Source organism: Felis catus, chromosome B1 (assembly GCF_018350175.1).
Source record: "Felis catus isolate Fca126 chromosome B1, F.catus_Fca126_mat1.0, whole genome shotgun sequence".
NCBI lineage: Eukaryota > Metazoa > Chordata > Mammalia > Carnivora > Felidae > Felis > Felis catus.
Genome location: NC_058371.1, coordinates 8,891,935 through 8,905,950, shown reverse-complemented (window position 1 = coordinate 8,905,950; position 14,016 = coordinate 8,891,935). Strand labels below are relative to the sequence as shown.

Genomic DNA, 14,016 nt, shown 5'->3' with positions numbered 1-14,016 from the left:
GCTGTGAGCGCAGAGCCCGATGGGGGGCTTGAACTCACGACCCATGAGATCACGACCTGAGCCGAAACTGAGTCTGACGCTTCACCTACTGAGCCACGCAGGTGCCCAAGGGCTCTCACCTCTTCTAGAGGAGAGTCTGGGAGCAGCAAACCACGCGCAGGCAAAGGCAAAGAATCAAGGTTAGGAGCTGAAGGCCGTAGAGAACAAGACAGTTTCCATCTCTAGGATATGATCTGTTTGTCAGAAAGTTGAGGCTGCTGCTTTCTTCTGTGGTACTTGAGGAGGTTTGCTAGAAAACATTTACCAGAGCTGACTGGCACACTGCTCCTGCTTACCCACGCTTCCTGTGAAGTGCTGCTTGAAAATCAAATTGCCACGTTACATTTGCATCATATGTTATGCCTGGAGTATTGTCCTTGGAAATAGATTGGTCAGGGTATCCTATTCACAGAAGAACAATAAGCAACCAGCTTGATATTGCCACGGAAGCTTTGCTTTCGTGGGAAGAATGCCAAAGTAAGTTATCATAGACTCCTCTTAAAACACGAGAGCCTGTTCGGATCAAGCAGAGTCTGGGAAAAAAACAAAGTTTCCCCGTAGTCTTAGAACTAAGGCAACATTTCCCTGACTCGTTTACAACCGTGCTTCTGACCTCTTCGTGCCGGTCGGATTCACGCGCAGGAGCCTCGTGCAAGCCACGTGTCTGCAGACGTGCACAGGCTGTCATTTGAGACTGCTTGGGAAAGGGCGTGCGTCCTCAGGGATGGGTATAAAATTTGGCTTTCCAGAAATTTACTAAATGACATGGGTTTCTTAATACTGAGTTCATGCCGTGATCCCAACTGGGGGAAAAAATTTCAAATCGGCCTCGGATAGATGTATCCGGAAATCACACTGGAAGTACGTCAAGACCAGTGAGGTGAACATTATGCATTACGTACTTTGCTGAGAAAGTCAACGCTGAAGTGACATCATGGACCCAGAAAACTACTAACACTTTAACATCGTAACATAACACGATGTTTAATTAGTTCATTTATCAGTGGCCTCAAATATCTGAATCAACAGCATTGATAGGGGAATAATGAAACTTGATGGAATGACCAAAATAAAGGTTTCCTTTCCAGCTTATTGACTGTAAGAGCTTCTCTGATTATCAGTTAAGGCTCCTCTGTACAAGTGAAGAATACTGTTAATTAACTGGCACTGAAGAGGTTCTCTGGAGAAACACAAGTAAGATCTTACCTGCTCCATCCGGGTAGGTGGGCTGATGTGGAAAAGGAAGCGTATGGAAGCTCTCCTTTAATTCTGTTTCTTGAGTGACCTAGAGAGGAAGGTAATCAGATGAGAGTGAGCACGTAGAAGGGGGTGGTTATTTGATGTCTGAGGAAGGGAGATGTGAAATAATGTCAAAGAGAGTCATGAGACAAGGGATCACGGTTGCCGGGAGGCATTCAGAGCCCGCTGGATATTAGGAAACGGAAATGGAAAGTGAGACGCACAGTGTGATGGAAATCCCATCACATGGGGATCCAGAGATGTTGGTGCTTGAAAGAGATTCATTTAACTGGGGTTATGGTTTAGCCAAGCGGGAGGATGGATTATTAGGATGGACCATGCACTTGAGTTGGCTAAGAAAAGCAATAAGGGAAGAGGTAGTGAGCCAGAGTGTAAAGGTAGTACGTTCAATTAATTTTAGGTCTTACTTTGCTGGAAGCACTGTTGGAATTGAGGAACTCGATCTGGACAAACATGCAGTCTTGGGATTCTTCTCAATAAGCCATTGGTCTTTGCTTTCTTAAGATATACTTGGATTGGGGCACCTGGGTGGCTCAGTCGGTTAAGCATCCGACTTCAGTCCAGGTCGTGATCTCACAGTGTGTGAGTTCGAGCCCTGCGTCGGGCTCGAGCCTGGAGCCTGCTTCAGATTCCGTGTATCCCTCCTTCACTACCCCTCCCCCTCACTCTGTCTTTCAAAAATAAATAAACATTAAAAAAATTTTTTTTAAAGATATACTTGGATAAATATTAGATATGTATTATGTAATGTAAATCCATATTCTTCTTTGTTTTGATTATTATGATAATTAGAAAAATCTTTCCATGCCAAGTTTATAAAAGCAATGGACGTATTTTAAAACCTAGTTTGATACCCTTATTTCTCAATACTTAAAATCTTGTTCCATGTGGAATCTGATTTGGAATGAGGAGTAAAAAAGGAATTTGGTGTTTTTCTTCCAAGTGGATAATTCCTCCCTTAATTCTTCTTTTTTCCATTCAAAGCCATCTGACATGTTTCTACAAGAGAATAAATGGCATCTATTTTGAGAAAAGGAGGAAAGTGCCTGGACCTTTTATTATGTGGTCAAAAGCAACCATGGTTAAAGTAGCAAATTTTATTACTGAGTGCTTACGAATAAAATTGTAAAATGCAAATGAAGAAAACAACGTACATTAGATCACAGAGACAGACAAATACCAAGTTCTTAGGAAATACCCATATCGTAAAAATGCGCTAATTATTTCTAAATTAACATAGGATGTCAGTGTGACACAGTCCAAAATTTTTTTGGAGGAAAAAAATTTAATAATTCTATAATTTATATGGAAGAATCAAAATGTAATAACTTTATAAGAATTATATTTTTCAATAATGAATATTTAATTTAATTCTTATAAAAAGATTTTTCTTTTATTTTTTAAATGTTTAATTATTTCGAGAGAGACTGTGTGTGCAAGCCGGGGTGGGGGTGGGGCGCAGAGAGAGACAGTGAGAGAGAGAATCCTAAGCAGGCTCTGTCCTGTTGGTGCAGAGCCCAGTGCGGGGCTTGACATCCTGAACCATGAGATCATGATCTGAGCTGAAAACAAGAGTCAGTCGCTCAATCAACTCAGCCACCCAGGCGCCCCAAAATATAAATTTTTAAAGTGAAAATATGCTGAGCACTACCGATCCTAGGAGAAATGCAAATTAAAATTCAACTCTTACCTTCTATCAGATTGGCAAAGATCAAAATGTTTGAAAACCTACTACTTTTGTGACAATGCAGGAAAAGTTCTCATTTTATTTTTGCTGGCGGAAGGGTACATTAGTATAGGTTTTAAGGAAGGCTATATTGCAATATCTAAGTTAAAATACACACACCTTAGATCTAACAATTCTACTTACATTTATCTTACATTTATTATCACTTATGTAAAAGGTGATTAACTGCAGCCTTCATATATATTAATAAGAAATGGACTACACAAATCTCCATCATGGACTATTATGCAGTTGCATAAAAATGAGGCACAAAGATATACGTATAGTTGTCTATATACTTACAACGTGCTTTCAAAGGATATACACATAAAGATATACACACACGTCCCCAGTACACATCGATTGTCTCTGGAAGAGGAAATGATTTCTTGGAAATGAGCAAGAGTGGAGACTTCTAACTCTACATTCTTTTGTATTTTGCAACTTTGAACCACATGAATAGAATACATATTTTTAAAAAATAGAAATGGAGAAGGAGGTCAGAGAAGAAATCCCTCTGATGAAGATCTATGTTGAATACCTCTCCCAGATTTTGTCCGAAAATATTCTGAGTCTCATTCTCGTTCTTGAAAGTTAATTTTGTTAGGCATACAATTGCTAACTGATAGTTATTTCCTCTCGGAACTTAGAGGAGTTAATTACACTGGCTTCTGGCTTCAGTGGTTGCTGTTGAGAGTTAACCCTACGTGTAGTTTCCTGTCTTTTGCAGGGAGTCTGTTTTGTCTGAATACTTTCCACATCTCTTTATCTTTGGTGTCATTAATTGTCCAAATGATGTGTGTATATGTGAGTTTATTTTTATGGTTCTTTATTCTGCTTGTAGTGCACTGTGCTTCTAAATCTAATGACTCCTATCTTTCAACATATATTTAAAATTCTCATCACTTTTCAAAATAGTTGTTCTCTGTCATTCTATTACTTTTTTCTGTCAAATGACAAAATAATAAGTTTAACTTTTTTCATATCTAAACATTTCTAAATGTTGCAAATTACTCTCAACAGCATGCTATAGTATCTTTGGCAATGTCTTTCATGCTTTGTCTACCCTGTCTCAAACTCCATTTCATATTTTCCATTTATTATGTTACATTATGCATGTCTGTGCTGCAATCTGAGTGATTTCTTTTCTTCTGTCTTCCAGTTTATCATCCTCCCTTCAACCCTTTCTATTATGCTGTTGAGTTTGTACATCACATTTTACATTTCATTGGCTATATTTTCACTTCCACAAATTCTGTCCCTCGATCAGCCTTTGAATCCGATGCACCAGGTAAAGAAAATCTTAAAAATTTCTCAGGCCTTTGGTATCTCCTTAATTCTCTGCATTCTACCTATTTAGGATTTGGTCAGTGTAATCTCCCTGGGTTTTGGTAAGCTCAGCAAAGCATTTTAAAAGACATTTCTTATATTACTGAGCATTTCTAGGTGTTTTCAGGGGTGTATCCAGCATTTCCAAGTTGTTCCAAGCATGTGATCTGTAAGTTGCTGGCAATGAATTAAGGAAGGAGATTTCAGCGACTTAAGGGGAGAAGGTGATGACATCTACATAGGAGAAATTGTAATACAACAACAAGGAAGAACAGGGACAAATAGTTGCAAAGGAGCTGGAGATATTCACGGAGGAAAGAGGGGAAATACTTTAGATGTGTCAATAGAGAGCAAGGAGGTCGAATTCTTTATCTTGCGTTAGTTGGGATGCCTATGAAAAAATAAAGGCCTTCATCGAAAAGGGCTGCAAAAAAACAGTGTTTCACGTGTCCTCAAAGTTTCGGCCAAGACCAAAGGTAACTGGAATGTTTGCAGCAGAAGTCGGAGATAGGGCAGGTTTTTTTGATTACAGCTGTGAGATTCCATATTTCTAGAGAGGGGGAGGGGGGGATGAGAGAGAAACGGTGGAGGCAGCTTAGGGAGTGAGGAGGGAGGCAGAGGAAAGTCTCCAGGTAAGAGGGTATCTGACATATTGTCTTAGAGACAACCCCTCTCCTTCAGACACTACTCCTCTCCGTCAGACACACAGCGATAACACATTTCAGAAATGAAACAGGTAAGGTCTCACCAGGCTCCACACGAGACCATCGTTCCCATGGATCAGATATGGAACACAGACACACAATGGCAACTGGAGCCGGAACGAGTAACAACAGTCAGCAGACACTCCTGAGATCTGTCACCTCTCCAGAGCAACGCGCAACAAGAAATGGCTCCTTCGCACCAAAGCAGGGGCCAAACCCAGTGCACTGCTTGAAACCATGTGCTTCTTTGGAACAGCCATGCTTGTAAAAGAAGTACAAGGGAAAACTACTACCGACTATTTGACTGTTGCTTTTATAGACTCACATGGGGAGGCAGAGAAACAAAGAGCTTTGCAGCCAGCATGTGGACCATTTGTCTCAAGGACTAGAGCTGGGGTGATCCCACCAGCAGGAGTCCTGAGTCATCCTAATGAGAGATCATTCCAGACCTGTGAGTCAGCACAGAGAGACATGTAGGTGACAGCACTTGAGAACAGTGATTTGGAGAGAGATTAAGTGTTTGTGACTGGGAGGGAAGGGAGGGGAGGGATGGAAGAGGAGAGAAGGGGAGAGAAGGGAAGGGGAGAGACGGGAAGGGGAGAGATGGGGAGGGGAAAGATGGGGAGGGAGGGGAGGGAAGTGGAAGGTGAGGGAAGGGAAGGGAAGGGAAGGGGAGGGGAGGGGAGGGAAGCAGAAAGCGAGAAGTTAAAGGAGGAGGAAAAAGGAGAGCTAAAAGGAACAAAAGAAAAAACCAACATTCGGGGTGCTGATGCAAGTTACAATTGCAAACGTGAGGAAAAAGATAAAGCTTGGAAAGGCAGCTAATGAGCTAAACACAAAGCAATCAGGAGATTAATGCACTCCAGAAAAAATGAAAATAACAGAACACTTTGAAAATCACAATAAATAATATGTCTAGGGCAGAAAGAAGAAGAAATCATGAAACACAGCACAGGGAAGTTAAGTAACAAATGGTTACAAAGCAACACTTAACACATTTGCAAAGAAAAACACACTTTGCAATAAACTCTAAGTATATAGGAGGGGTGCCTGGGTGGCTCAATCCATTTAGCCTCTGACTCATGATCTCAGCTCAGATCATGATCTCACGGTTTGTGAGTTTGAGCCCAGCTTTGGGCTCTGTGCTGACAGCTTGGGGCCTACTTGGGGTTCTCTCTCTCTCTCTCTCTCTGCTCCTCCTCTGCTGGTATTCTCTCTCTCAAAACAAACAAACAAACAAACAAACAAATAAATAACAAAATCTAGATATAGAAGATAACTCTGGACTAGGCCAAATTAAAGAGAGAATAAATAAAGTATTCATCTAAGAGGGATTCACCTCTATCACAGAACATAAAGATATAGGACAGAGAACACTCTAACTGAAAAGAGGCTGAATGACAATTAATCCAACACAGAGATTACAGAAGAAATACATACCATAAGGGGCAGAGAGATCTCGGAAGTTGTCTCAAGCATTAGGGACAGTATTTTGGGAGATAACGGATGACGGGATTAGCCCTGTAGGCTCTCAGACAGGGCTTCGAACCCCAGTGTGTTGCCAGGCATGTGACAGAAGTGTAAGAAGTCAAGGCACTGTGAGTTGGTAAGATGTTTAAGGACCATGGATGCTCTCAGCATGCAGAGGCAGTAAGGACGGGACCGGGACAAACGTGAGCAAACACCTTACAGACAGAGCAGCCCCTGTGGGAACACAGATCCATTGTTAGGAGATAGAGTTTTAAGAGAGAACCAATAAATCTGGACTTCTAGGTCACAGCTTCTAATTTTAAATGTTGGCAAACAATTTAAAATAAGGAGCTGTACGCAACAGGGCAGGCCAAAAAGCACTGGCTGAAATTTGCACTGCTGACTTCAGAGAAATGTGTGCAATTAGTGGAATCTTTATAGCTCTGAATAGGCTTGATGTGACTCTGTGGGTTTCTCTGATCTATCTCCTCTCTTGTCAAAACCATGCTTTTTAAAGCAATATCGCAGCATCTGCAAAATGCAGTCTGTATTGTGACTCTAACAGACTTCCTTTCTGCCCACGGAGAGCGGGAGGGTTGTCACCTTACCCCTGGAGTCAAGAGCCATGCCTGAGATTTTGTTAGGTTGGCCAAAACTACATCTCCAAGTTCCAGAATACTTACACATGATAGCTTCCTGTGAAATTATGCTGGGCCTCGTTGTTTTCTTTTAACTAAGGAGGATTTAACTAAGATCAGCCACATTTTCCTTCAAAAATAAAGACGAAATCAGGCTCTGGACTGACAGTGCAGAATCTGCTTAGGATTTATTCTCTCTCCCTCCCTCTCTCTCTCTCCGCCCCTCCCTCACTCGTGCCTTCTCTATCAAAATATATAAACTTTAAAAAAAAGACAAAGTATAAATGAATTTTGAAATAGTCTGTGCTCTTCTGCCACAGTCCTTTCCCATAACTCCCGAGAGAGTTAAATGGACACCAGAAAGATATTAAAGTATTGCAAGTTACTCATAATTTATTATCTTTCTGGAGAAAAAACATTTTTTATTTTTATTTTTAAGATTTTATTTTTAGGTAATCTCTACACTCAACATGGGGCTCGAACTTACAACCCTAAGATCAAGAGTCACCTGCTCTTCGGACTGGGCCAACCAGGAGCCCCAGAGACCATCTTTTATGACGGTCATCTTACCGCTTGGCTTTGCTCATTTTCGTTTCTTCGAACATGACTGCACACAAACGCATCATCTAATAACCAACTTAGGCATCGTAAAATAACAGGTGATGATGAAAATCACGTCTACATTTCTTACAATGACAGTAAGTATTCCAGTGAGCAATCAGTTGCTGATTTTTCCTTGTCATTTCCTATACAGCAGTATATAAAGTGGTAGTGCTTATAGAATGAAATACAGTATAGGGTTATTTTGATGACATTTGTGTGAGACGAAGGAGTTACCCTGCTCAGTTTAAGTGTCTTGATTTTATTTCGTCTAAAGACACTTTATTTTCTTTAAATATTTTACTTGAAAATATTTCAAGGTTTCAGTGAATAGGAGGAATGTCTCAAGCATTATGCTGCTGTAATAAATCATTTAAATTGCCAGGTTATATGTTACAGCTTTGGTGGCTTGAATATTTATTGTAAAGCACCCAGTCTCATGATTTCCATTTTTATAATTAAGAAGAAGACCCGGAAAAAATCATTCTAATTGCTAAGGCAAGAATGATAGCAATGTATCCTCAGAATTTTGTCAAAGTCCCTAGGTATTATCCTCTTTGGTGAACACACTTTAATTAGAAGATCGGAGGAAGAATGATTACAAGAAGCTAAGTCCCAGACACTTTAATGTGATGGGGGCTGGGTCCTATTAGGCAGGTCCTAACTTTCAATGCACAGCCATCTTCGTTGGTGCGTTTTTCTATAATTGTTAATGTATTTCTCATTCTTAACCCACAAAATCCTTCCTTCACGGGAGGCAAGGAAGCCTGAGTTTGGAGGTCCCGGTATAATTCTAATGGCACTATTGAACAAGAACACTGGTCTCAAACCTCTTCTATCTACCTCTTCTCTTTAGTTTGAATCTGTTACCTTCCTGAACTTTTACGTCAATCCACTCTTCACTCTTGAAAGACCGCAGTCCACCTACTAGTTATGCTAGACAGTAATTTGATTTTGCTCTTTTTCCCTCCAAAGTGTCTCATTTTATATTGCTCCCAAGACCCCAAACAGCTAAGTGATCCTTGACGTGAACTCACCATTTTCTCCTCTGCCTTTCCATCTGTCACCCGCTCCTCAACATCTCCAATATACGCCCTCACCAGAGTCGTGCCTACACTGGGGCTCTTACTTACATTTTAATCATTTTCTCTATCAAATCCTACATCTACCTCATTTATAGCCTTCTTAAATCTTTAATCTGCGAGCTTCAGAAGATCCAGAATTCGGCTGCTACACTGTGTTACCTCTGCATTTTTCACAGCTCTCTATTCTCGACCTTTTCCTATAACCTTTGATGGCTTCTTCATCAGAAACTCTCAGTTAGCAGCTCCTGTGCTCCATTCTTGCTGTCTTTTTAACTTCCTCACACCCTTCCATGGAAACAGCCCCATCAAAGAAATCACAGTACAATGTACCTAATTTCATTGTGTTTCCGTGAAGCTTGTCTCACCGAATCACTCAACATAAAACCCGAGTCTGTGCCAGAAATTGTATTGGAAACAGCATACAGAATGGTATACTGTAAACAGGACATCTATCATTAAATGTTTACTGAGTTGGTCACCCGAGGTTAATGTTACGAACCTGAATTACTATTCTATGCTGTAATAAGGGCTGACTTTAACACAGAATGAGACAGCAAGGCCCCCTGCGTTTGGAAATCTTCATCTCTGCTTTTTGTAGTTCTGGCATTTACGTTTTCTTGCTTTTACCAGTGTGGATACCAAGAAGCTCCCTCCCACCCTATCTCTCACTTCTGCTTTTTTAAAATTTTTATTTTTTTAGTTTATTTCTTTCCGAGGGAGAGAGAGCAGGGGAAAGAGAGAGAGGGAAAGAGAGAATTCCAAGCAGCCTCTGCACTGTCAGCATAGAGCCTGATGCAAGGCTCAAACTCAAACACCGAGAGATAATGACCTGAGCCACAAGCTCAACCGACCGAGCCATCCAGCTGCCACCCCCCCCACCCCCGCCCCATCATTTCTGCTTTTGTCTCCTAAGGTCTGGAGCACTGGACAAGCAATTTTATGAAAATAATGTACCAAAAGTAAATAGGCTCAGAATCTGATCCTCATCTTTAGGTTAGTAGGAGTTCGTCCTGAAAGCAAGTTGTAGAAACGTAGTGCCTGGATTTGGGGACCCATATTTTATCTCCTCAAAATCACATTTTGTATTCATAGTGCACACCCTTTGTTGACAGTTGGATACATGGTTCTGAATGCAGATGTTATTAAATCTGTCAGTGAGGTATCTAAAGATATACTAAAACTTTTTTAAACTTTTATTTTTGTTTTTGAGAGAGAGAGAGAGAGAGAGAGAGAGAGAGAGAGAGAGAGAGAGAGAGAACGCACATGAGTGAGATAGGGGCAGAGGGAGAGAGAATCCCAAGCAGGCTCTGCACAGAGCCCAAGGTGGGGCTCAATCCCATGACCCTGGGATCATGACATGACCTGAGCCAAAATCCAGAGTTGGTCGCTCAACCAACTGAGCCACCCAGGCGCCCCTAGATATGCTAAAACTTTATTCCACTTCTGAAATGCACGACCACCCATTTTGATAAAGAGAATAACTTGAAGCCTTTTGGGAATGGTGATATTCTATAACAAAAAAGTTATTTTTGAAATTTCAAAAAACGGAGTTATTTGTATTTTTGTTTATCCCTTACAAGTAAAGTTCTGTGGGCTATATGTCAAGAGATTACATTTCCTGTAGGCTAGGGATATTTGAGGAAATAAAACAAAAATGTGTTTTGTGCACACTTAACTTTGTAAACCTGTACTTTTCATCTCTTGAAAGCAATTAGAAGTAGGCCTGGAGCCAGAGCAAAGGGGTGGACCTGAATGCACACATGGAAGGTTCTGGAAATTCTGGAAAACTAGGACTTCCAAGCATTAACTATTTTTTCTTCGATTTTAGAGAGAGAGAAAAAGAGAGCTCACCCAAGTGTGAGAGAGGAACAGAGGGAGAGGGAGACACAATCTTAAGCAGGCTCCAAGCTCAGTGCACAGCCTGACTTGGGTCTCAAGCCCCCAATCCTGGCATCATGACCTGAGCCAGAATCAAGAGTCAGACGCTCAACCAACTCAGCCACCCAGGCGCCCCAGGACTTCCAAGCATTAAATTAATTCCACAGTACACAAGGAATATAAAGCCAATGCATTCATTATTCACAGACTAAAAGAATGTCAATGTTTACCAGGAGATCCTTCACACTCTATTGAATCTTTTGGGGGAAACATGTGCTTTGACAACAGCTAGCTACACTAAAATGTTTCTGGAGCTGCCATAGGGAAGTCTCTGATATTTGGTTGCCCTGAAAACCAAGAGAAGTCTTCTCATGACTCCTCCGAAGGAGAAATCTCTGTAAAGCCAAGTATGTACACGAGCGTAGCCTACTCCGCTGTTGACCTCCTGGGACAACAAAGAGCCCAAGTTCTTCTAACTGGAGTGTTGCTGAGCCCCGGTGTCTCTGACCTGTCGTGGCCACTGTGAGGAAGGCTGGAAGGCGGTGTGGCTGGAACGTTCACCTGACCCCACTTCACCTTGCAAAACGTGAACCTGAGTATCAGTGCTTGGATACAAACTGAGTTGTGTTTGTTCAGAGCCTGTAACACTGAGCCATCAGAAACGTCTTATTATTACCAAACTGCTTCTGCCTGCTCTGTGCTCCTCTGAGATCTGGAAGGCATGGACATGAACTAACATTCTAGGCCCCCAGTGAAAAGTTCACGAAAAAGCTCTCCCACTCTTCGTCAGGAGCTATCTACGAGGAAGTCTCGGCCACCAGTCTCTCGAGACAAGAAACAGACAGCAGGAAAGGAAGAGAAAGCGGGGCTGGGGTTTGTCAGCTCAGCTCCGGGAGGCCCAGGAGTTCGCGTGGTTCGTAGTGGCAAGGACAGGAGTCACCCCGGCAGTTTGAGATGAAGTCGCCCTCCAAGAAGAGAATCAGGAAGGTCCCAAACATGATGGATGAGATTAGTTATCTGTAGAAATGACATGCCCTAAGGACTAGCCAAAAAGACCGTGTGCAGAAATTTAGAAACACCCTGAGGAATTCGACAATAGCAGAAGCTTGATGGTATCCATATATTTCCGGCAACAATCTAATCAAAGTAAATGGATGAAGCCGTAACACAATCAAGCGGTAACTTAATCAGTTATAGCGAATAGATGAAGTACTCTAATCACAATCAATTGTATTGTAGAGCACCTGAAGAAAGAGCGGCCAGAAGGAAGTGGGAAGCCCGGGATTTGTCCGTGACTCCGGCTCCCTCCAGTGTGGGAAACGCAGCCTCAGCAGTCAGCTCAGAAAACGGGTAGGACCAGGGGCTGTTTCCATGGTAATGCGGATTCCCAAGGCTGGGGCGCCTGTCCTTTCGTCCTGGAGGAGAGAACACTTGTCAGCAGAGCAAGGAGTCCTTAGCAGTTTTGAGGCCAAAGGAATCCAGTTTTAGAATTACAGGGACAGCTGAAGAACAGAATTAACAAGGTAACTGGATAATATTGGCTCAGTAACCCTTTATGGAATGCCGGCTGTATTCAAGCCGCTGGCCTAGGAGCTGGGGAGTTCGTGGGGAACAAGGAAATCCTTGCCCGCATGGAGCACGTGTCGTAAGGAAGACAGATCTGAAACAAGTGACTATACAATAAGGTATTTTGTTAGAATTGTGACTACTTCTAGGAAGAAAATACACAGAATTTACTTGAACAGAAAAACATTACAGGCCTCTGAACCGACGGGACATGCAGAGATAGCTTTTACGAGGCTCCGTGAGGCCTATCTCACAAAGGGAAGGAGATGGACAAAGACAAGAATAAATACAGGCCGAGGAGTAAAATCAGACTAACAGCGTGAGTAAAGGGGGCAACGGGAAGTAGCTCGAAAGTGATCTGTGGCGAAACAATTACTCACAGAGAGACCATTTAGGAAGACTATTGCTAATGTTCCCTTGAGAGTAATCCACGTCCCAGAGACCATCTACTATTTAGAAATGAAGAGCTTCGCTATTTTTAGAGCTGGGAAGAGCTGGGAAGATTTTACACCCCTGGCGTTGACCATGGATCAAAATTACCTGCGTGCGCTCCCGAAACAAGAGTGCGGGAAACGTGTTGTGGCTCGAGTCCCAAATCACAAAGAACCGGACAGTCACCTACAGCAGTTAGACCCGCATGGGGCTGGAAGTCCATCAGGCATACGGTGGAATGACTGCAGAGCGACGCTGACTGACAGAGAGCATTACCCTGTAATTCCGTATCTGAGGCAGAGAAGGGTTATGGAAAAGTTTTCGAAGCAGAAATTGGGCAAATCGAAACCCCGTACGTTCTTGCAAAAATACCAGTAAAATATTTTGGAGAGAAGCTCCAGGGATTGTAAAGAAAACCAACTCACTGACTGGGGCCAGTAAGCATCAAGCATTATAAGCCTTAAGTAAGCATTGATTCTTTAAGTCTGTGCTCCATAAGCTTTTATTAATTATTTATTTAGGGTGTTATGCTAAATGTTATGGAGGGTTCTTACCAAATCTTGCCTTTTGGAAGTTTACGGTTTAACACATGCAAGATTTGGCGAGGAAGCAATTCAACCCAAAGAAAGTCTGCAAAAAAGAACTGTAAAAATGAGAAGGAAAGAAGGAGGGAAGGGGGTGGGAGGGACAGGAGGGAGGGAGGGAGGGAGGGAGGGGGGAGGGAGGGAGGAAGGAAGGAAGGAAGGAAGGAAGGAAGGAAGGAAGGAAGGAAGGAAGGAAGGAAGGAAGGAAGGAAGGAAATTCTAGGGCGCTGTGCACAAAAAAACCCAGCTAAATTCTTTTCCCTGGGTCTCTAGCTTCTGAAATCTTCACTTCAGTGAATGTTTTCTTCTTCATTCCCATCCCTTGTGAATTTCTCAATTTACATTCAAGACAGGATGTTTCACACTCTGAGGTGCTATTTGCTTTGTTTGCATCTAAAAGTCTATTAGGGAGTTTTAGACAAGGAGCCTTCGTGGGAGTTGTGGAGAAAAGTAAGGGTATCTCATTTGAAAAGACTGTGTAAGTGAACCCACCGCTGCCCCAAGGAGGGGGAAGCAGGAATAAAAGGAGGTCTAAAAGTGAGGGACGGAAACAGCGGAGAGCAGGCTGGACGGCTTTCAAAAGGCACTCGAGGCGAAAACAATGGAAGGGAGGCTGCAAGGAGACCGCTGCGATTATATTATTCAGTTAGGCAAGTAAGTAATGTTGAAAACCATTCAGAGTCACAATGTTTTCGACTTGGAAAG

At 42.3% G+C, this 14,016-nt stretch overlaps 1 protein-coding gene and 1 long non-coding RNA gene across 2 annotated transcripts in view; both read right to left on the bottom strand.

Moving 5' to 3' along the window:
* Nucleotides 1-2,141: 2,141 nt before the first annotated feature.
* NEIL3 (nei like DNA glycosylase 3) overlaps nt 2,142-14,016 on the bottom strand; it is a 73,131-nt gene continuing 61,256 nt past the window's right edge. Inside the window, exon 10 of the mRNA XM_045055197.1 lies at nt 2,142-2,298. Coding sequence (XP_044911132.1) covers nt 2,278-2,298 — 21 coding nt within the window. The 3' untranslated portion in view covers nt 2,142-2,277. The remainder of the gene's footprint in view (nt 2,299-14,016) is intronic.
* On the bottom strand, nt 11,836-13,399 carry LOC111560021. The gene is made up of 2 exons (XR_002741464.2): nt 12,836-13,399; nt 11,836-12,144 (listed from the first exon to the last, which is right to left on the bottom strand). It is a non-coding gene; the product is annotated as an uncharacterized LOC111560021 (long non-coding RNA).